We start from the raw sequence: 23,004 nt of genomic DNA on the forward strand, positions 1-23,004 counted from the left end.
AGATACAGAAGAGCTGTGTCCGGCGAGAACAGCAAAATCACGGTATCCATATCGAATGAATTAAGGGGTGAAGGATGCAGTCTGCCATACCTTCTTTTTCTCTTAAACCGGTGCACCCTTTACCATCTCATTCGACGGCAACGTATTCCATCCACCACTCTCCACGGGAAGAAGAAGAAGAAATAGGCCTGATTCTTGAGAAATTAGGAAACGGTTAAGTGTCTAGTGTTGACATATTTTTAGGAAGATATTGAAGACGTTTCTAAATCCTGGAACAACATCTAAGCAGCTACACAAGACATTTGAAGTAATCATACAGTATCAGTGGATGGGTTATCCGCGTGGTTAGCCTAGTGGCTGTGCGCTTCGCAACCATATGACTGGGGAAGAAGTATCCCTGGTTTGATTCCCGTCGAAGACGTGAGGAATTTGAGGATCTTCCTTAACCATAGCCAAGTTAGCTGGTCTTGGGCGCGGGCAGTAGGGTTTTTTCCTTCAGTTTATCTGGCGTTTTTCATCCCGCAAAAGCAGGAAAACCGGTCCCATGAACACATACGGATCTAGAGCCTTAAATACTTAACCCCCCCCCATGAGGGGGCTCAACTCGCCCCAATAGGGACGAGAATAAATAAATAAATAAGTGGATGGATTGTAAGATTTTTCACTGCTAACTTAGGCGTAAAAGCCGACTGCAAAGATGGTCAAATTTTGGGAAGGGATGAAGGAAGGAGATCCTGTGTGTGAGTACACATTTCTCAATACGAAAATTCATGTATTGGTTCCTTAGTTTGATGATTAAGGATTAGTTTTGCTTTACTTAATCATTTCTTTTTCTTAATATTCGCGAAGATCTCAAGGAATTTCTTTATCCCATTTCAGCACCTTACGGCATATTCGCTCGTAGCTGCGTTGCCATGGCCAAGGATGCGCGGAGTGTATTCGAGGTCATCGACGAAAGAGGGTAAGATGCAATTGTAACATTTGATGTCTCTGCCAACTTTGTTTTTTATTTAATAGGTTAGAAATATTTTAGCCTGATGCAAAGATTAATAATTTAAATCATTTTCTGATGCATATTTGATTATTCGCTACCACTTCACATTGTCTCATGTTTGTCTGTTCCCTTGCATTTTCAATAACATTCTTTTTTGTTCCATCAAAGGAACAGCGCTCAGTTTTAGTCTTAACTTACTTTTTTTTTGTACATCAATAGGCAGCCAGTGTCTACCTTTTTACCATTGCCGTGGTGGAGTGCATTCCTGGGATGTGTTAGATAAGAGCCAAAGTCCCTAATGCTAATTAGAATTATTCTCATGCATATGTGTGGTCTACTGTCGATTTTTCTAAGTTGCGGCATTATTAAAAACTCAAGTTGCTTCCCCAAAGGGAAATCTTACTTGCATATCCTCAAGATCGGTTAATTCTGAAATTAACTTTAAAATCTAAAAAACCGTACTTCTATTCGTGAGTGGAATCGAACCTGGAAATTGTGGGTCACTTTCCAAATATCAAGTTTAAAGAATGGTCATTCGATAAATTTTTTAAAGTCGTCCCCCCTTATCCTACTTTCCCCTACGAGGTATTTTGTTATGCAGTAAGCTTAAATCGTCCAACGAATTTTATTTTCTGATATGGCGAACCTCAGTAACCCAGTCGGTACTAACAAAGTCATTTGGGTGGAAAGAAAAACCAGATTCAAATTCTAAGACACGATGAACTTTTTATAAGGTCTCTTCAACTGAAGGTTGGTCATACGCAGTGGGAAAGGATTCCCCTAATGGAAACTTGGATCATACTCCCGCAAACAGGCAAACCAAGTCTTGAGAAGATGAAAGGCACTACATAATGTCATCCGGATTTCCTAGACTGTTTGAAACACGAAATAGCTTATTTTTTGAGGAGATTACATTTTTTTTCGATTAAATATTTGCCTTTTTCTATCCGAATTTCATTCAACCGTTTTTTCTTTATATTTAAGACATGAAACGTTTTTATTCATACAACATAAACTTAGCCAATATGCTTTATTAATTACTGTCTAGATAGTTGTATTGTCTCTTTTTAATCTAACAGAAGAACATTTTTTACTCGTTAGGTGCCCGGTTGATCCGATCATCTTCCCTCGTTTTGTACAAGCTGGAAATGCATTGGAAAGCTCCTACGACGCATTTCGTTTCACCGAATCCTACGGGGTCATCTTTCAGTGCAATGTCAAGTACTGCATAGGAAGTTGTGAACCAGTAAGTCTCGCTTTCTCATCACTAAATTGGTGGACTCAGGTTTATCGAAAACATGGAAAAACTTTGAATAAGTAATGAAGAAAATTTGATTCCTAAATCTTATGCGAATAAGACATCAAAGCCTTTATGCGTTTTAGATTCGATTCACAACATGCTCAAATCTTTTAACTCAATTTTCTCTTCACTCATACCTATCATGTTTGACAACTTCTTTCTAGTTGCTGTACGAATTTTAATGAAATTGGCATTTTGGATTAACTTTTTCGCGACTTCCATTTCAAGAGATCCCTTTTAATGCCAGAAAGAAGTTTAGCAAACAACTAGAAACAAAGGCATTGACTACAATCAAGAAGTCGTCAATAGTACATCAACCAAAAACATCTGTGGGTTCCACTGTCATGAATTCTCACGATACAAGGATACTCTTATGAATGCACTTCTTTATGGGGTCTCGGATCATTTCTATTATTTGTTTCAAAGCTTGCTTGCGTTCGACATGTATGCAGTATAAAAAGTTAAAGTAATATGTAATATAATTATATGTGAGCCAAAACACTGACGCCTACCTGGTAGGGTTGGACCACCTTTAGCAGAGATAGCCACTTGCACTCAGCATTAACTCCACCATGGAGGTTCTCTTGTGTTATTCTAGACAAACTAGACAGAACGTTGTGTTGTAGGTCAGGGACCAAGCGAAACACTGGCGTATGAAGCGTTCACATGATTCCCCAAATGTTCGATGAGATTCAAATCGGAAAAATTAGATGCACAGTGGAACACACGGAATGCTTGGATATGACCTTCGAACCATGCTTGCGCAAGGCGAACATTTTTTGACATGTGCGTTGTCTTGCTATCGCCACGTAAGGCGATACCCGATCCACAGACAATCCCCAGGCAAGAATTAGCGTGTTCAGTGGAGATGTCCATGGGAACAATACCCATACCAGGATACTTCCAACACCCACTTGTTTCCGGTCAATCATGCAGTCTAATTAGTATAAAACAGAACTGGATGGTCATGTTTTAGCGTTGTTTAAACTACTCGTGGGAAGAGATGCCATTAATAGAAAATGGAATTTATTCTGAAGTAAAATGGACAGAAACCTAAAGAAAAGACTAATAAAATGTTATGTGTGGAGTGCTTTGAGATGTGGATTTGAAGAAGAATGGAAAAAATCAAATGGATAGATAAAATAACTAATGAAGGGGTCTTAAAAAGAGCAAAAGAAGAAAGAAGTCTGTTAAGGAGAATAAAAAGAAGAAAGGGAAACTGGATCGGAAATATTCTGAGAGGGAATGGAATCATCAGAGATGCCACCGAAGGAAAAATAGACGGGAAAAGACCCAGAGGAAGAGTAAGGAAAACAATGCTAGATGACATGCTGAATGGAGACACAACCTTGAAAGAGAAGGCTCAGAACAGAAGAGAGTGGAAGAAATGTTTTTGCTACTAAGAGAAGAACCTCCTCAATTGTGGAATACTTAAGATGAAGAAGAAGAGAAACTGCTCATGATTAGTACTGTTTGACAAACTATTCAATTTTTCTCAATTCTTCCTTCACATGAGATTAATTTACATAATGCATAAATTTATTGATATTTTTATACTTCCAGTTATCGTTTGATTGACCAAATACATCAGAATATTAACACTAGCCATTCTTATTTAAAGGCAATCTGTGGCCATAATTTAGGCAGAGAAGAGTCCTGGGGTAGGAAGAAAAGATCGCAACCTGCAAGTGCACAGTCCGATGAAATGACACTGAGTCGAGAAATACTTGTTCTAGACATCGGAGATGAAGCTGCAGCTTTGTCCATGCAGGAGAAACCACACGCAGCCAATAGTAAGTCTTTAATCTGAGTTTCATTCAAAAACATGTCATTTAGATCAGCGCAGATTACTACATAAACGTGCATTAACACTGTACATCAAATGCTGATTATTAATATCATATCTATTACGAGGTTGTTTCAAAAATTCTGTACTATTGGCAAACCAAATATTTATGCATTATTATTAAAATACCAAATTATTATTAAAATACTTAAATATACATTGTAACATTCATTACTAAGATTGTTTTTCTAACTGCATGTCATACGTGTTAATAACCATTTTGATATTTTTCAGCAACTTTCACTCTGCATGACACGGTGACATTCTTCGAGACCTGTGCTTCAAAGACCACTGTGATGTCCCTCATAGTGTCCTGTTGCCTGCTACTAGTGGTCTACGTTTGTACAGTTGCCTACTTTATAGCTCAGAGGAGATTACTGAAACAATTACGTTAGGCTTAGCTAACAGCATTAGTATATTTATATTATTATTTTTTTTTTATCGCCATACTTAACGAAGGAAAGATTTAAGTGAATAGGTGATATGATTATCTAGGATGTTTATTGAAAGATCTGAGTTCATTCCATATCAGCGCGGAACTGTTTTTGCATAGTCATCCTTGTAAGTATTCATGTATTAGTTGGAGGAAATTGGGGATAAAAACCTCAAGTGGTGCCGAAAATTTATTCGCAATTATTACTTTCAGAATGATCCTTAAAAAGATTCAAAATTGTTACTTCGTTTACGAAAAGCGAGTGTTAAATGTTATACTAGTTAATATCGAGCGTTTCGTATTTTTTATTATTTGGAAAGAAGAACCGTAGCATTTAGATATATTGTTACTACAGTTCCTGCCGAGTTATGTAAAACTGATCGAAGATTCAATTGAGCCGAAAACTGTTTCATTACATCATAAAATACAATGGAAGCGCATTCAGTATATCTCGGCGATTCATTGACAAACCTTTTTTTTAATGTTTACGACTCACTGTTACACTGTTTTTATCGAATTTTACCATGGCTGATAAAATCTTTTGGCTAATGAAGAATCCGTAGAATATCACACAAATGTTTAATTAAATATTACCTACATATTTATGAATGCATGTTGTCCTATATTCCACTTTATATCATTTTGGATTTGTAATGTTAAAATAAATTTTGATATAACCTCGCACCAGTTAAACTACGAGACATTTACTTCATGTGACTTATCGTCTGCATCTAGAAATGCACACGATGTAGAAGTAATATTATTTATGGAATATTTTCACGTAACTCATCGTCATGTTCTTATCCCGATATACATACATCTGAAAATGAAGTTAATTTATTTTTCTATAATGAAATTCCTACTAATTTTGGTACTGTATTGACAGAATATCCCAGAAATCTTTATTTGTTCTTGTGGCAATTTGTCAAGTTGTTTTTATTGAATTACGACACCTATCGTGTTACAATTGTAACAATTAAAAATTTCCTGAAAAATTCGAATAAATGGCTCCTGAATTCTCTACACAAATCCAGGTATTTATTTCCATGTTTTTATTTTTATTTTTTTAAAATATTCTATGGAATACGGTATTATATAACAGTTGGATGTGTGTAGGGGAAAAGGATGCTTGGGAAAAATTACGGCCAACCAATTTTAAGCAAGTCAAATTTCGTTTTTTACGGACTATGCAACCGTAGAGGGACGGTTGCGTTTTGTTAGTACAATTAAACGACATACTTCTCTTCCAGGCATATGTTATATCCCGTGCTGCCATTCGGGGTCACTCAATCACATAAATTGTGCAATATAAGTTCAGTATTTATTTAAAGCAAAAAAAAAAAAAAAAAAAAAAATCTACGAGCTTAAAAGTGCACATCGTAGTATTTATTTCACCAAAGTGTGCTTTTTTTGTGTGTGTGTGCAATTCATGATCGTACGTCATTTGGGTAGCGTTTCTTGGTTCTACCTCGGTATTTGAGAGGGGGGGGGGATGCTTAATCGGGTCGCGCAGGTTGTTTTCATTTTGTGTCATCTGTGAATCATCTTCAGGTTCGACGTCTGATTTCAGAACGCCTTAAAATCTTCATATAAGTAAATCACATCAGAATTACCGACTTATGCCAACATTTGATTTGTGTTTTTACAGCTGTCTTACTTGCATTGTACATAAAAGGAAAAATAAATATTGTGACAATGGAAAAGTTTAGTGTATTCAATTTAGTCTATATAAACACCCAAGAGCGACACTGGTACGACAAAAACATTTTCATTACTCAGACGAAAGATATATATATTTAAATTAAAATAAAGCTTGAGTAGAATATCCACAACTACCAAATAACCAAGAAAATTCACATACTTTTAAACTAATTTAAATCAATCCTAGAAAATGAGCATTAAAAACAGAAGCTGATATCCCATTTGCTTTATAAAAGGACTTTTTCTCTCTACAATTACTTTTTATTTTGTCTCCGTTGTTCTCCTTCACGTTTTCTGTCATTGAAATTAAGTATGACGTCACGACAACCGGGTACTACAAACTCCTAGCAGAGAGTAGTTCGCTTATATCGGTAAAAAATACATTTGTCAGTAACATAATGGAAACGACGCTTCTCATTAACTTAATTTTAATATCACTGCGCAAACTTCTACAAGTTCTAAGGTTCGACATTATAAGATCAGTACACTATACTGAGTTTTCTTGGAAAACCTGCGAACTAAAATTTGTTTTACGTCGATAGCTTTGGTTTATGCTGTACGATTAGGCTTAACGTTTTAAATCGAATGCACGGTCGCTTGCATTCGGTTTAACATGTTCATTGCCAATCACGCGATATCGCGCGATGCGAGTTCTCATCTAACGGCCGATCACGCGTTATCGCGTGGACATCGCTAACTAAATTAAAAAGTAAAAAAAATTTGGTCACCACGAAATTCCAATTTTCAGCTTGGCAATGAAAGTGTTAAAACGAGTACGGCGATTCGTTTTCAGTATACTTTGAATAGAACATTATTCCGACTGATTTGAAATTGTAACAAGAATGACGATGTTTACTTTATGGAATTTGTTCTCAATTTTGTATAGATGTTAAAATGAAATGAATTAATAATTGGATAATACACTTCATTTTAAGCATTAAGATTGAGCATAATGATTGGTTAAATACAACAATCTTTATTATTAATAAAGCAAGTATAATGTGGCGTTTATGTATGTCTTCTAGGTATATGGAAAATACTTATTTTATTTACTTAAAGAAAAAAGAAAGTATTTTAATATAAAAAATCACTTATATTTAATGAGTATCTCATCCATCTAAGCGAAGTCACAAAATTGAACCGACATGCAAAACTATCTAGAACCATTTTCCCAATACCTAAACATCGAAACAAAACGAGGAGACATAAAACTAAGCTCAGCTTAAACAATGTATTTCGTCTTCCAATAAGTCCGTTCTATAAAACATTTTTCTTTAAGGTTCCATCAGGCAAAAGGAATACCCGTTGAATGGTCTTGCAACCTGTCAATTCTGTAAACAGCCAGAAACACTTTATTTTTTTATTATGTATTATTATCTGAGACCTCCAGGGAGTCAAGGACTCATCGAGGGAGGCTGTAAATTACCCAACCCAGTTATCATACCTTCCCTTAAATTCATTTACACTAGATGCATCCACTACCCCTAAGGACAAATTATTCCACTCACTCACTGCTCTCTGGGAGAAAAACCTAGCTCTTACCCCTTTCTTGACTGAGAACAACCTTAACTTCCATGGATGTCCCTATGTAATCCAAGTATGGTCTTATCAAAGCCTCATAAAGAGGAAAAATTGCTTCCTTATCCTTACATGTCAAGGTTCGCTTCACCATAGCAATTATCCTCTGAGTTGTATTTGCAACTTTTGCTATGTGACCTTTGAACTTTAAATTCTTAACCACCAATACCAAGATCCCTTTCCTCTTCAGTTTCCTGTATCATAACCCCGCTAATATAATATGCCGCTGTATCTCTAATCCAAAGTGCATAACTTTACACTTACTAACATTAAACTGACAGCCATTTTCATTTGCCCAGATTTCCAGTCTATTCAAATCATTTTGTGATTGCTGAATATCAGCAGCATCCCTGATTGCCATGCCTATCTTCGCATCATCAACAATTACAAATCAGATGATAGATCCTGCTTGAAGTCATTAATGTGTAGATTGAACAATAATGGCCCAAGGACCGAACCCTGAGGTACACCACTGGTTACCTTAATCTGGTAGATTCACACCCAGTGTATACCACTTTTTTATATCTGTTTGTCAACAATCCCTTGATCCAAGTCAATAGATTATATTCCAATATCACATATTCTCCAGTTTATGCAGTATCCTATCAAATGCCTTAGAAAAATTCAACATTATCATGATGTATCCATTCACTTTATCCAACTTGGCCATAAGATTGTTACAAAACATGAGCAAATTGCTAAAACATGACCTTCCTTTAGTAAACCCATGCTGTTCCCTGCAGAGTATAGAATGCTTGTCTACCCTTTTCTGTATGCGAGTTCTTACCAAATCTTCACTACCACACCAGAGATACTGATAGGTCGGTAGTTAGACACATTAGTTTTTGCACCACCCTTGTGCAATGGAACTATGTTACATTCCTTCCATTCCTGAGCTGAGACTCAAGTTATATAAACATGTGAAAGACCTAGCCAATTCAGATGAACATTCTTTTAGCAAACGGGCTGATATTCCATCCACCCCTATTGACTAATTTTTATCCAGGTTATGCAAAAGCTCTTCAACCTCATTTTCATGAACCTCTAACTCTTCATCCAACGTAGCAGTAGCACTGTGCACGATACTACGTACACCTGGTCGATGTATCTTAGCAAAGTGATCACTCATTAAATGAACAATCTCCTTAGCTTCCGACACTCGTGTACCATCTGCATTCAATAAAGTTATTCTTCCACATTCATTCTTTCTTTTGCTTGCAGCATAACAATAAAATTCTTTTGGATTGCCTTTAGCTTCCATGGCCAAATTCTTTTCATACTCCGTTTTAGCTTTTCTCACAATACTCGTTACTATTCTGGCCTGAGCTTTATATATTTCATAACTCCTCTCACTCTTATTCTCACGATACTCTTTCTACATCATCTTCTTCTTGTGGATCTCTTGCTTAATAAGGCTTCACATCTATTTCACTCCCAACCTATTTATTCTTCGAACACTACCGATACATTCAAATACCGCCTCATTTAAGCACACTTTTTCAAAGATTCCCATACATTGTTGACATTTTTTCCATTCAGTAACTGATGCCATGGGACCAAAGATAGTATTCTGCTAAGTCGATCATAATTTCCAGCTTTGTAGTTCAGCATGTAACCTACTTTAATCGGAGCATTAATACAATTAGATACTTCCCAAGAAAGCACAGCATTGTCACTCTCACCAATTGGTGGTAAAATAGCCATACTCGTAACAGAGACCCGTTCTGACGCTATGAGCAAATCCAACACTCTTTGACCTCGAGTTCGTTCTTTCACATGCTGCTTCAGAAAGTTGTCTCGCAACAATTCAATAAATTCCTGTTCTTTTTTATCATGAAATTTCTCTTCTACCCAATCAATGTTTGGAAAATTAAAGTCACCCATAATGATCATTCGCTTGGTACCCATAAGGCTAAATTAGCGATGCATTTCTTCGTCCCCTGCAACTGAGCCACCAGGTCTGTAGCAGCACCCTCATCATGTATTTCATTCTGTTAACCTCCACTTCACACCAGATAGACTCAAACTCACCGCTACATGGGACATTGTTACCATCATTGTTTTCTTGTATTTCTACCCTAACGGGACTCAAGTCATCTGATATCATTAGTAGCACTCCTCCTCCTCTCCTATCTCTTCTGTCATTCCTAAAAATAGTATATCCGTTACACTCGATCCCACTTACCATATTTGATTCTGACAGCCAGGTTTCACTAATGTCAACAATCTTAGGCCACATCGCATTAGTGCGATGTGGCCTAAGATTCGACAAACTCAACCCCCTTTGTTTCTAATGCTCCTAGCATTTGTATATAGACATAATAAATTACGACCTAGCCTATTCTTATAATTAGATATGCAATGTATTTGGTCTTGTTCTAGAATTTTCTCTTTTCCCTCCCCAGACATACTTAAAAGGTCCGAACCCAAAGCATATTTTTCCACTCCTACGCCACATACATAACCACGTTCAAAGGCATTTACATCTTTATCACGTTTGTATACCATAGCTGAATTTTCACACACATTTTCCCCATTTCTCCCGTGATGTTCTAGTTTCCCTGACTCTGCATTAAGTCTCATACCAAGAAGTAATTTCTCCAGGTTTTTGATGCCAAATGAATTCGAGTGCAGGCCATCGTTCTTATACAAATCTTTTCTGTCATCAAACACACCCCACGCATAAAAAACTCACATCCACATCTTCTACATAGCCTGCGCTTGAAATCATTTGCTATCATATCTAGGTAGTAATACTACAATTTTTACTCTCTCATTTCTTCCAACGGACCTTTCATATCTTCTCTCATATTTGTCACCACTTAAATTATTAGTACCTAACAGCACTACCATTTCTTTTACATTTCGTTTTTGGTTTTCAATTACGTTTGTCATATTTTTAATTTTCACTCCCGGGAAACTATAGAAGTGGTGACTCCCTCGGCAAGCGCAAATTTTAAAATTGAGTCACCACACCATATTACCTCTTTTTTCTTAGATATTAACTGACTTACCTTGTTGTTATTAATATTTTGATTTCCATGTTCAGTATTTTCCTGCCTTTCTCATCCTTTTTCTTATGTCGAAGTTTAGACAAACGTTTTTCCACCTTTTCTAATTCGCTGATCGATTTCCTAATAATTTCTTTTAACCGAGCTATTTCCAATGTCAATATATCATCAGATAAATTATTATCAATACTGTGGCAGTGCTTTTGTTCAGGACAAATGCTCTCTTCAGTAGCAACAACCTTAGCTTTAGTCACTGCCTTGTTACGACGAGTTTTTGGCATCATTTTAAGAGTAGTAAAAACTAATAATATTTCTGAAATTATGTTATAAAACACTTTAGTACAATAACTACACTAAAAAACTACAATACTATACTAAAAATACACAATTAAATCTAAGAAAACACTTAATAAATCAACCAAAATCACAAATCTTTCAGGAGCTCTCTGACAGTACGTCTTTTCACCTGCTAGCCTCCACACCAGACGGTAAGGATACCGAGGACTCCAGAAATTTGGAGTCTTGTGTAACAACGGATGCCACAGATTCATATAATAAATGAAAATCTAGTATTTTGGCAGAATACAAACAATCATAATTATTATAACTATGTTTACTATTTGGACAGACAGGTGTGACTATATGTATGACAGAACAGGCGGTGAAAATATTCAAAGTTCCATAGATACGATTGTGGTCTGAAAAGTTCTCGACCTCGACCATAGATGCCAACACTATCGGCACGACATCTGTCATAAGCATCCATCTGAAATTGCAAGTCATTCTATCAAGTAGTTTGTTTCATACAGCTGTCTGAAGCAAAAGTGTTTCAGTATCCCTTGAAATCGATGAAATTGAGTATCGTGAGGTTATAAAATTCTTTCTAAAAGAAGGTTTAACGCCAAAAGAAATTCATTCCAAGTTCATAAGAGTTTATGGGCACTCTTCTCCTTCATTTTTGACAATTACGAAATGGGCTGCCGAGTTTAAACTGGCCGTACCAGCCTTGAAGATGATACACGTGAAGGACGTGCAAAAAGTGTAGCACCAGAAATCATTGATCAAGTGCACGATATGGTATTGGATGACCGGCGAGTCAGAGCGTGTGAAATTGATGAGAACTATAGGAATTTCAAAAGAACCTGCAAGATATATTTTGCATGAAGAATAGCAAATAAAAATGCTTTGTTTGAAGACAGGTGTCGAGCTTGCTTTCATCGGATCAAAAACGAACTCGCATGAAAATCTCTGAACAGTGCTTGGAGCGTTTTAACAAGAATCAAACTGATTTTGTGCGTCGATTTATTACTATGGATGAGGCTTAGATTCACCATTACACACCAGAATCAAAACAGCAGTCAAAACAGTAGAGAGGAGTCGGTTGTTCAGCGCCAAAGAAAACAAAGTCGGTTCCATCAGCAGGAAAGGTCATGGCATCGATGTTTTGGGAATGCTAAAGGCATTTTGTTTATTAATTATCTTGAAAAGGGTAGAACAATAATCGGGGAATATTATTGTGATCTTTCAACCAGACGACAAGAAAAAATTCTTGAGAAAAGACCCGGTTTGCAGAAGAAGAAAATCATCTTTCATCAGAACAATGCACCTGCCCACACAAGTGTTTTGGCAGTGGCAAAATTAAGGGATCCGCAGTATGAATTGCTGGAACATCCACCTTATTCCCCAGATTTGGCTCCCTCTGACTTCTGTCTCTTCCTCGCTGGTCAGCATTTTTCTTTGAATCAAGAGGTGATTGTAGCTGTAGAGGGGTATTTTGCAGATCTTACTGAAAACCAATAGAGGGACAGGATAATGGCGCTGGAGCATCGCTGGAATAAATGTATTAGTCTTAAAAGAGATTATGTTGAAAAATGAAAGTAATTTTGAAATTATATATTCCTTTTTTCATTGTTAGGCCGAGAACTTTTCCGACCACCCTCGTACCTCCAAGATGTCATGAGGAACTCTATCCTTTTGAACGCAGAGGAACGGAAGTGTTTAGGAATTCACTTCGCTTAAAATTAACCAAGGCTACCTTTATAGCCTTGGTTAATTTTGTGTGTGTGTGTGTGTGTGTGTGTGTGTGTGTGTGTGTGTGTGTGTGTGTGTGTGTGTGTGTGTGTGTGTGTGTGTGTGTGTGTGTGTGTGTGTGTGTGAGAGAGAGAGAGAGAGAGAGAGAGAGAGAGAGAGAGAGAACATCTGGAATACTAAGTGAACTTTAAGAAATCAAAATGTGCAATCAAATAAGGATGTGTCTTACAATAGCTAACAATTAAACAGTTAATAACAGTAAAACAAAGGTATTAAGAGTTAAAACCTGAACATAACTGATAATGTGATTAATTTACTTCTTAGTTATCCGTAACTATTCACGGATAACTAAGAAGTAAATTCACAAAATGAATTAGTTGTAACAAATAGTATCACCCTTAAGGATATTAAAGCATATGTTAATATGATGTATTTATTTGTTTTGGGTTTAATAAAATAGACAAAGGCAACCGACAATTACATGAAGCAAGAATGGAATACCAAACATGTTACAAACCGCTATCATTCCGCTGCTCTCCGCCAGTGGAGATAGGTGGGTGGCACTTTTTCGCAAATTCTTAGTTACACGTCTTTTCTTTTAGTGTGGCAATTTCGATAATTGGTAAAAAAAATCCTCTGACTGCGCCTTTTTGAAAACTGCCGCAATGTCATAGTCTATCTCCTAGGTCAGCACTTCCCAAACTGTGGGCCGCGGTCCCCTTGGGGGCCGTAGGTTTTGTTGAGGGGGCCCGTGAAATAATGAAAATAAATTTAAAATCTTTTAAGGCTAAGTTTTTTTTCATCTTAAAAGAAACGTATTTAATTTTTATTATTTATGATTTCTTTTTTGTTATTTTTTATATTTTAACGGAACAAAATCACACATTGGTTCACAAATTTTGCTTCCTGCGTATTTCGGCGCTTAATGAACATTAGTAAAACAGTATATGCTTATTCATATAAGTTTCATTTCAAAGCAGAAATCTAAGAATTGCAGTTTTTCAAATATTTCACCTGATATTGATGTAGCAGTATTGAAACACATCCATCGCATTAAATTGTTGTTATTAAACTTCTTTTATGTTTTTAATTCTTTCTTTATTACTAATCGTTTTACGTTTCATGTGCTTGTACTGCAAATGGACAATAACAATATATCTATCTATATAAAAATATGAGGTAATGTGCCATGTCAAATGTGTGTGTGTAAGATGCTAAAAATGTAATATATGCATTTGATTTTTGCAATATTCGCTGTGTTTGTTTTGTATTGAACATAAATACAATAAATATTAGAATAATAAATGTCTATATTACGATTTTTTCGAGGAGGGGCATGAAATATTTTAATTTTTCCAAATGGGGCCCTGACATCCAGAAGTTTGGGAAGCACTGTCCTAAGTGACTGCGTGAAGCTATAAACACAGTATAAACACAGTACCATAAGTCATTAAAACACTCGGGAGGTCGGAGGTCGGAGGTCGTAATTTTGCAGCGTAGGACGAGGTATATCTTAGAGATACATTCATTACTAGTATGTGCTAAAATGCAAAAAAAAAAAATAATAATAATAATAAAATAAAATAAAGAAAGAAAGAACAGACACTACAAATTAAGTGAATATTGAATCCAACATTATTTCATAGCCGAATATAGAAACTACAAGAGTTTCCTGCCGAATATATATATATATATATATATATATATATATATATATATATATATATATATATATATATATATGTTAAGACTACCAAGTAATTTTTAAACCTGGTTTATTATACCCAAGGTAAAATACTTTCTACATATATATATATATATATATATATATATATATAGAGAGAGAGAGAGAGAGAGAGAGAGAGAAACTAAAAGTGTCGGCGGAACAAACATGAGTAGTCAACGTTGGGCAACTCGTAGCAAAGGTGGAGCAAGATACAGACCACTTTCCTTAGTATTTTCCATAAATGTAAAGCACATCTCCTAGAGGATATGTATGATAGAAATATGCATGATAAATATTGAATCCAACATTATTTCAAGAGTTTCGTGCCGAAAATATAGAAACTAAAAGTTCGGCGGACGCAAGCATAAGTAGTGCCATACTTGGCAACTCGTTGCAAAGGTGGGGTAAGCTCAAGAGTACTGCCCTCAGTATTTTCCATAAATGTGTAGCACATGTCCTAGAAGATATGTATGATAAAAATAAGCCTTTGGCTCTCTATTTCAGTAATGCATGATGGTTTATTTATTTTCAGTTACAATCTAGAAATTAGTGAACAAAGAAGAAAAAAAAACACACCTAAACTATACTGACATCGGAGATCGCGGTATCTCTCAGATAACATTTACTGTCAAACATCATAAACCTTTACATAACATGTGTTAAACCAAACTGACAGCAAAAAAAAAAAAAAAAAAAACAGTGCGGAATATCACCCGTAACATATGAATGCACAGCTACTCATGACCTTCGACCTATACAATAGATAGGTTAAAGAATATTCATGTTAACAATCAGCATGTATCTGTCAGATCAGATTCGACCTCCCGAGTGTTAATTAACACAGCAATTAACAAGCTTAGCCAACGGGGTAAAGCGAATCACCGTTGTTTAAACCTTAACGCAAAAATAAAAGGGGCAGTGTAACTGCTTCGTGTAACTACCAGGGGCGAATTCTCCATGCTTGCTGCGCAAGCTCATCGATTGAGACAGAAATCATATTTATTTGTTAATAAATGCAGGCATTTATAAGCATTCCATTTAGGCTTTTATTTTTGTAGATGTCTTAAGCTTGCGCGGCAATAATTGAGCTTTGCGTTGTGTATCGAAGGCCGATGCTTGCTCGTCTATTGAAAGCTGCCTTGGCTTGCTCGATTGTAGGAGCTTCCAGGTGCTCGCTGCAGCACTGTGATTCCATGCGAGCACATAGCCATTTCGCTTCCTCGTCTTAAACACAGGCCACACGCAGTCAACGTAGCTCTAGCCAGTGAGCTTCAGTCAGCCTTTTCAAGTGTGTATGTTTGGGAAAATTAAGTTACAACCGACTTTTTATGACGATGTTATTGACCAGTTCATAAAGAAGAACCGGAGGGTAGAATTTGTATTCAAGTAGCTAAACTGTAAAAGATAGAATATCATTTGTAAAATAAATGTTGTATTTGTATGATTAAATGTACATAAATTTCTAAATATTTAGTTTTAAACGGTCAGTAATTCATTATTCCGCTAATCAGACTTCAATCACACCTCTCAATCCCTGAATGATAACAGAAGAGCAAGCGTGAATTTCAAGGCCAGCATTCGCCCCTGGTAACAACCAAGTGTTTCTTACATTTCGCATTTTGTAAAAAGGCGTTTCGAGGGTCGCATCGTAACAGGATTGAAGTAGAAGCAGATTTTTTCTGACCGGTAAACGTAAGCAGAAACGAAATTTAGTTTATGACTTAAAATATTATTACATGTTATTATGATGTTATTTTTTTTTAAAGTACGCTTATAGGTAATAAATTAAACGACAGTCTGGTGCAGAGTATAAAAAAAATATGCGAGACTAAAAAAGCGCGATTAGTCAGTAAAGTCGATTGTTTTCAGTTTTTAGTGGAATTTGCGGATCGATTACACCTGCAAAAAGTATTCAAAGAGAAACACGAATAAATCAAAAAAAGTGCATACACACTCGATGAACAGCTTGGAATTATCTTGGAACTTCTCTGCTATATCTTCAGCACGCTCCGCAACTGTATTTCCTGATTGGCTTATACTTTGAAATGCTTGCTTTTTTTTTTCCCGGACATATGACTTCGACTGCACTTAAAATACAATTTTTAATAAATTCTCCATCAGTAAAAGGTTTCGAAGCCCGAGCAATTTTTTCACTTATGACGTAACTATATTTAATAGCAACATCACTGGTTGTGATAATATTCGAAAATATCTTCTGTTGAAACTTCAGTTCATTTTTTAAAGCTTTAATTTGTCATCTCGCATCTTTTCTGTATGTTTATCACAGTTCTTGTTATTTGTTTCGTAATGGCGTTTTAGGTTTTATTCTTTCACCGCGGCGATACTTTGTTTGTCTGCATATCAAACATGTTGGAATATTTTTTACTTCCACAAAGAAATTTGCCTTCTCCAATTTGTCTTGAAAAGTTCTGCCTTCTTGATCTATTTTTCCTGTTTTTTAACTTTAAATTCAGACATTGTTATGAGCAAAAAAAAAAAAAAGTTATTCAGGTAATTTTATTATTAACACGCTATCGTATTACAACGATAACCTGTAACTTATTGACATTGTATCACGTGGCTTAAAACCACGCTACCGGCCAGGACGTATATATACGTCCACATTTCCATGGATGCGAAGTGCATATTAAAATTGTAACAGCATTGATATTCCATTGAAATTTATGATGGATACGAAGCTTTTGAGGATGCGTGTTTCATCTTTAATGGCCGATAAGGTGGTTAAAATGGCTGCGTGACAAGTAACTTCCATTCAGTGTTGCCAACATTCGATGATAGAAACATGGTCCAAAGAATTGTAGTAATAGAATTTTCAAAAATCTTTTCCTAATTAATAAAATTCATGTTTTTTAATTTCTGTTGTGTCGTGTCTTCTATTTCTATCCTACTTATGAATTAGCGCTCATTGCAGATGATCAGTCATAGGTCGTATGCGATGCGTAGTGTGTATTCGCAAATCGTCTATTCAACTCGGTCCCCCCCCCCCCCCAAGATTAAATCTTGAGTGCCCTACTGCTCAACATCAAACAAGTGAAGGTGCACGAAAAAATAAAAGTGCTAAAAGTAATTACTAAGCTTTAGCTTTTTTCTACCAATCGATTTTTGGTTAATACTTTTCGCATAAATAGGCTTACTTTTTTTTTATTATTATTATTGGGGTCCAATGCGCCATAGGTTGGCCATCCCCGCTTCAGAGGATGATCAAAATTGTATGCACCAAGCAATGGATTTTTTTTAATTGTCGAATTATTAATTAGTTTTGTAATGTTAAACGATATTTATCAAAAGATTCTTACCTAGATAAAACTAAGATTAAAATAAACTCATATTTCTCCGCGACACTATTTTTCTTCATGTCCTTTTCTATTATAAACATTTACAAGTGCAGCTCCAACATCTTAATACTATTAGTAAAAATCGCGTTGGCAATAGCCGACTTTCAGGAATTGCAAGATTAAAATTACGGACATTTTGGTACAACACATCACTTCATACTAGAGTATTTAACCAAAATTAATTTACAGCAAAATAGGCACTGGTAAGAATTTGACTAGTGTGTCCACGAAGAAACAAACTAATGTCGCAAACAAATGAGTTTATCGAACTTGCTGGGTGGGGGAGAAAGTGTGAATTAGATCACCGTATCATACCCAATGTCTACTGAATATTGATTCTTCTGTTCGAAAATAAATATTCTTCAAATATTTGCAAATACATCGTATATTTGAATGCAATGTTTCGTTTAAATTTTGTTACAAACTCTTAAGATTTCAAAACCACTTAATGCAGAGTTATTCTACACAGGAAACGACTATTTATTTATTTATTTTATTTTTTTTTTTGGTCATGATTAAAGTATTTTTATTCTTTACTTGCAAGTACCTTGTGACCGAGGAGTGACGTAGAACAGCTGTTAACCTCTTCTATCTCATCTTCGTATGTGTCTGATAAAGGAGTTTATTTTGAGAGAAGGAAAAGTACTCATCGAGATAACTATGTCCATTTTAGCTTCCATTCAACGTGACAAACTGCTTTGGAGTGAGTACCCTATCCTGATTCCGGCCTACGCAAATACACTGCCCGTTCTGTATCGTTATCAAACCATCGACAAAGGGGCAGGGAACTTAACACAAAGAACTAGGGTCTGTGGAGAAAATTACAAAACAAACTAAACATGGTTTTATCGGCATATGCGTTGAGAGGTTAAATAACAGGTCTGGGATTTAAAAAAAAAAAAAAAAATTATACCTACTCTAGAAGCCATAGCGCAAAATGGTAGAGGCATCAACGTATTTAGGTTTTTTTTTTTAAATATTATTTTTTTATTTTATTTTAATTATATATATATATATATCGTATTGATATACTAATTAGTTTTATTTTTCCTGATCAAGGCTGGTTTGTTTAAAATTAACGCCGAAGTAACTAAGAAAGACTGTGGAATCAGGTTATTTCTGCTTATTGCTTGTGTTCTCTAAGATTCTGCAGGAAGAAAACAATTTTCGACATCTGGATGAGACTCACCTTCGGCAGATAAGCCTTTAAAGTTCCTTGATCAACTCTATAATTAATGTAGCCTGCAAATTAGTTTGTTTTTTAAAGTCTACTTTTATGCATTATTCCTTTCAAGATTTCTACAGCAGTCGGCATTTATAGGCGATAAAAATGAACTGGAAATCTTAACCTATCATACAGTTTGTATCCCATGGCCTGATGGTATGACGGGTGTTGAAAATAGGTTAGAAAATGCACAATGACTACTCATTTACCTCATGTGTTTACTATCCGATGTAAAGATTAAATTTAAAATATACAGTATTTGGTTCGATGAAAAAAATACTAGTTTCGACAGTATAGATTTTATTCATGAAATACTGTAACAATTTCACCAAAATTCATGTAGGACACCACAAGCCAAAGACATTGACAAAAGATATTAGAAGCAACTTTATGTCATCATTGAAATACTTACACAATTTAAGTTAAATAGACGCCTCTGGGAATTTGTTTGATCTTTCCCAGCTCTAAATGATGTTTTTAATTCAAAAACATGCCTGTATGATACCTAAGCTATATTTAAAATAATTGTACCTGAATAATTGCATTTTGATGTATTTTTCAAATAACTTTCAGACCGCACAAAAACTATGCACACAGTGGAGGATAAGAAGGACGAATGAACAGCAATCCCTGGAAGCTGTGAAGTATTTTTTTTTATATATATACAGAAAGTGTGGACCGGTCGTATAGAGATTTGTATTACTTGACAAACTGTAATTGTAAAAAAAAAAAGAGGTTTTAGTATAATCATATTAAGCGTTCCTTTCTTAGGCACTCTCCTGCGGACCTTCAATGTTTGCTTAGTTCTCAAATATTTAAGAGCTCGTTCCCATGCATAGTGATCAGGATGTAACCTGCTTAATTTCTTATACAATGCACTATCATCTCATCTGATATTTGATGTTCTAATTATCCTTGTAGTCCTTGTAATGACTTTCAGAGTTTCTTCTGAATGGATTGAAATGTATTATAGTGGTTAGAGATGACTTGGTGTGTAGATGCACTCTAACTAGTAAAATACACTCTCATTCCATCCACTCGTATCTGGCACACCGTGTTTATCCTGTATTTTGACAATATTTAACTAATAACCATATTCATCACTCCACAACATCAGTTTTCTGATCTTGAAATGATAAATTAAGTTGTTTTGAATCAAAACCATATAAGGTCAACTTCGGCCAAGTTGATTGTTTTTATAGGATGAAGATCTCAAGTTTCTGGCAAGTAAAATCCTGCTAACTCTATATGAGACCTCACTTGACTCATCTTTGGAAAAAGTTCTTAAATCACACACACACACACACACACACACACACACACACACACACACACACACACACACACACACACACACACAGAAAATACAGTGAATTACATAATATTTGACCTAACATCAACCTGCTCCAATCAGCTGTGTGGAAATTTTATCAGAAGATGGAAGATGGGGTAGCCTACACCACAAAATTCTAAAAATCGATTGTTTCGGTGTCTGTCATTTCCAGTTATATGAACTAAATTTACATGTGCAAAGAATCTGTCTTCTTGTTTAAATCCTTTATTCAGGTGTGAGCAAATACGTTTGCATACAAAGTGTCTTCATGGCTGAGTTGCTTGTATCTGGAGGCTGGTGACTTCACATTAATTGCCTTTGTGTTGTTATCATTATTATGGGCTACTCTATGAACACCTTAGACTTGTCAAGGTGTCCCTAAATATCATGCCATCAAGCATTCGCGCATTATCTATCATAATTTCTTTAAAACTCGTTCACAGTAATGGCACCCACAACAAATGCTGGCAACCTACTCAGCTCATTCACCACTCTCCAAGCCAAATAAAAAGTTCTAACACCCCTGCTAACTACACTCTTGCTCAGTTTCCAAGGATGGTGCCTAGTTCTCCCACTGTTAGACCTGTTATGAAAAATTTCCTCTGTATTAATCTTTTAAACACTTCAGTAATTTGTGTCCCAAAATCATACCACCCCTTTTCCGTCTGTTAATAATTGCGGAAACACACAAATCATCAACCTGTGTTTGATAAGGTTCATTCCAGAAACCTGCTACCATCTTGATCACGCGCCTCTGGACCCTGTCCTCCTCATCACCAAGAAACCCTGATGACCAGATCTGCGTGCAGTAGTCAAGATGGAAATCTTACCAAGGCTTGATAAAGAGGCATAATAATCTGCTTATCTCTGCTTATCAAGGTATTTTTCAGTGACCAACTAATCCGATGAGTTATCCTCTAAAGTAGAAACTTCACCGTTAAGCACTTGTGATGTATGTCTAGCTCAGAAGAGTAATGATCCAATTCAGAGATATCAGTCAGTTCACTTGATAATAAAAATGACAAGGATAATGATGTGCCAAAACGCCCTTCAGAAACAGATGCGGCAATCATTGAAGTTAGTCAAAGGAACACTGGGAATGATGGAGTTATTGATGAGATGTCAGAAAGTCCAAACAATGGTATAGAAATCGTCTTGGAGTCTCAAGAGAAAAATGATGACAGCTCTGGAAATGAACAGCAATTTAATACTCTTGATGAACAGGAAAACCAGAAGATTCAAATAACGTAAGAAACATTCTTCATTATACATTCACTTTATTTTCAATTAAGGAGTATGTATAGTGGCAGTGGCGTAGCTAGAGGGGGGACGGAAGGGGGCGGTCCGCTCCGGACGGCACGGATTTTCTTCACGATTGCTCGGATTGATAGGAGTTTTTCTAAATAAAATTGATTAAGAATTACCTACATTACTATGAAATAGACTTCGCCAATGTCATCGACGATTTTGCTAACAGAGAAGAAAGAAAAATAACATTTTAGAATGTTGAAATTAAATTTTTACTTCAAAAATAAACAGTGTTTTAATTTATTTCCCTATACGTCGTTTTGACTTTTTGTAGTATTTTTGGTGTGTATTGAGAGGGGAGGCAAACTCAGGGATCGCCCCGGGCGGAAAAAGCTCTAGCTACACGACTGTATAGTGGAAATTAATTAATAGCTAAGGTAATATGTACATAGCACAAGATATTTTTCTCTTTTCTGATACGAGAAATGATGTGAATTGTGAGCAAACAGCGTAGGAACATACAGTATGTGCTTCTTGTAAACAGCTTGCATCGTAATACAGACAGTTTGGGATTAGGATTAATGCTTATGACAAAACACTAGGAGAAATACCTCCTCTCCAGCCCCCCCCCCCCCCAAAAAAATAAACAAAAAGGAATGTACTTATTAGTACATTTTATTTAATTTCTTGCTTTTTGATCTTTGATTCTAATGCAGCGGAAATAATCTAGAATGCCGATTGGAAGGTCTTAATTCTGAATTATTGTTGGCAGGTGCTTTATAGTATCCATCTCTAGTAAAGGGAAATAAAACTGAACGGGAGAATTGTCAAGACCATATTTTTACTGAACAGAAACAGCTGAGAGAGTATGGGAATACAACAAGGTATTTGTGCTGCATTTAAATTTTATAGATCTGATAAAGACATGTAATAATGTTTTAAGAGAAAGCTGTTATGAGGTAACATTAGCCACAGCCACGTATTTAGCCTATACTTAAATTGCAAGTCAGCAGTTAAAATCGAAGTAGTTACAGAAGGATGGTTGGATTCTACATGTAAGACACGATAGTGTGTAATCTTAAACAATCTATACGGCCTCTTATTCATCAGCTATATAAATTACATTATGAAACAAAGTTCCATTAAATTTGATATTAGTTATTAAACTCACCTTTTTTGCTTGACATTACTGATATATACTGATCATGGGTGGAGTAGATAC

General features: G+C 35.8%; 1 protein-coding gene across 1 annotated transcript in view; it reads left to right on the forward strand.

Annotated features, from left to right (window-relative positions):
- The window catches only part of LOC150103730 (uncharacterized), a 108,347-nt gene extending 86,562 nt beyond the window's left edge, over positions 1-21,785 (forward strand). Inside the window, exons 11-15 of the mRNA XM_090397065.1 lie at positions 880-961; positions 2,096-2,240; positions 3,916-4,087; positions 4,375-4,530; positions 21,523-21,785. Coding sequence (XP_090253191.1) covers positions 880-961; positions 2,096-2,240; positions 3,916-4,087; positions 4,375-4,530; positions 21,523-21,785 — 818 coding nt within the window. The remainder of the gene's footprint in view (positions 1-879; positions 962-2,095; positions 2,241-3,915; positions 4,088-4,374; positions 4,531-21,522) is intronic.
- The last annotated feature ends 1,219 nt before the right edge of the window (positions 21,786-23,004 follow it).

This window comes from Typopeltis vanoorti, chromosome 8 (assembly GCF_054136105.1).
Source record: "Typopeltis vanoorti isolate ZY-2024b chromosome 8, IOZ_Tvanoo_1.0, whole genome shotgun sequence".
Lineage (NCBI taxonomy): Eukaryota > Metazoa > Arthropoda > Arachnida > Uropygi > Thelyphonidae > Typopeltis > Typopeltis vanoorti.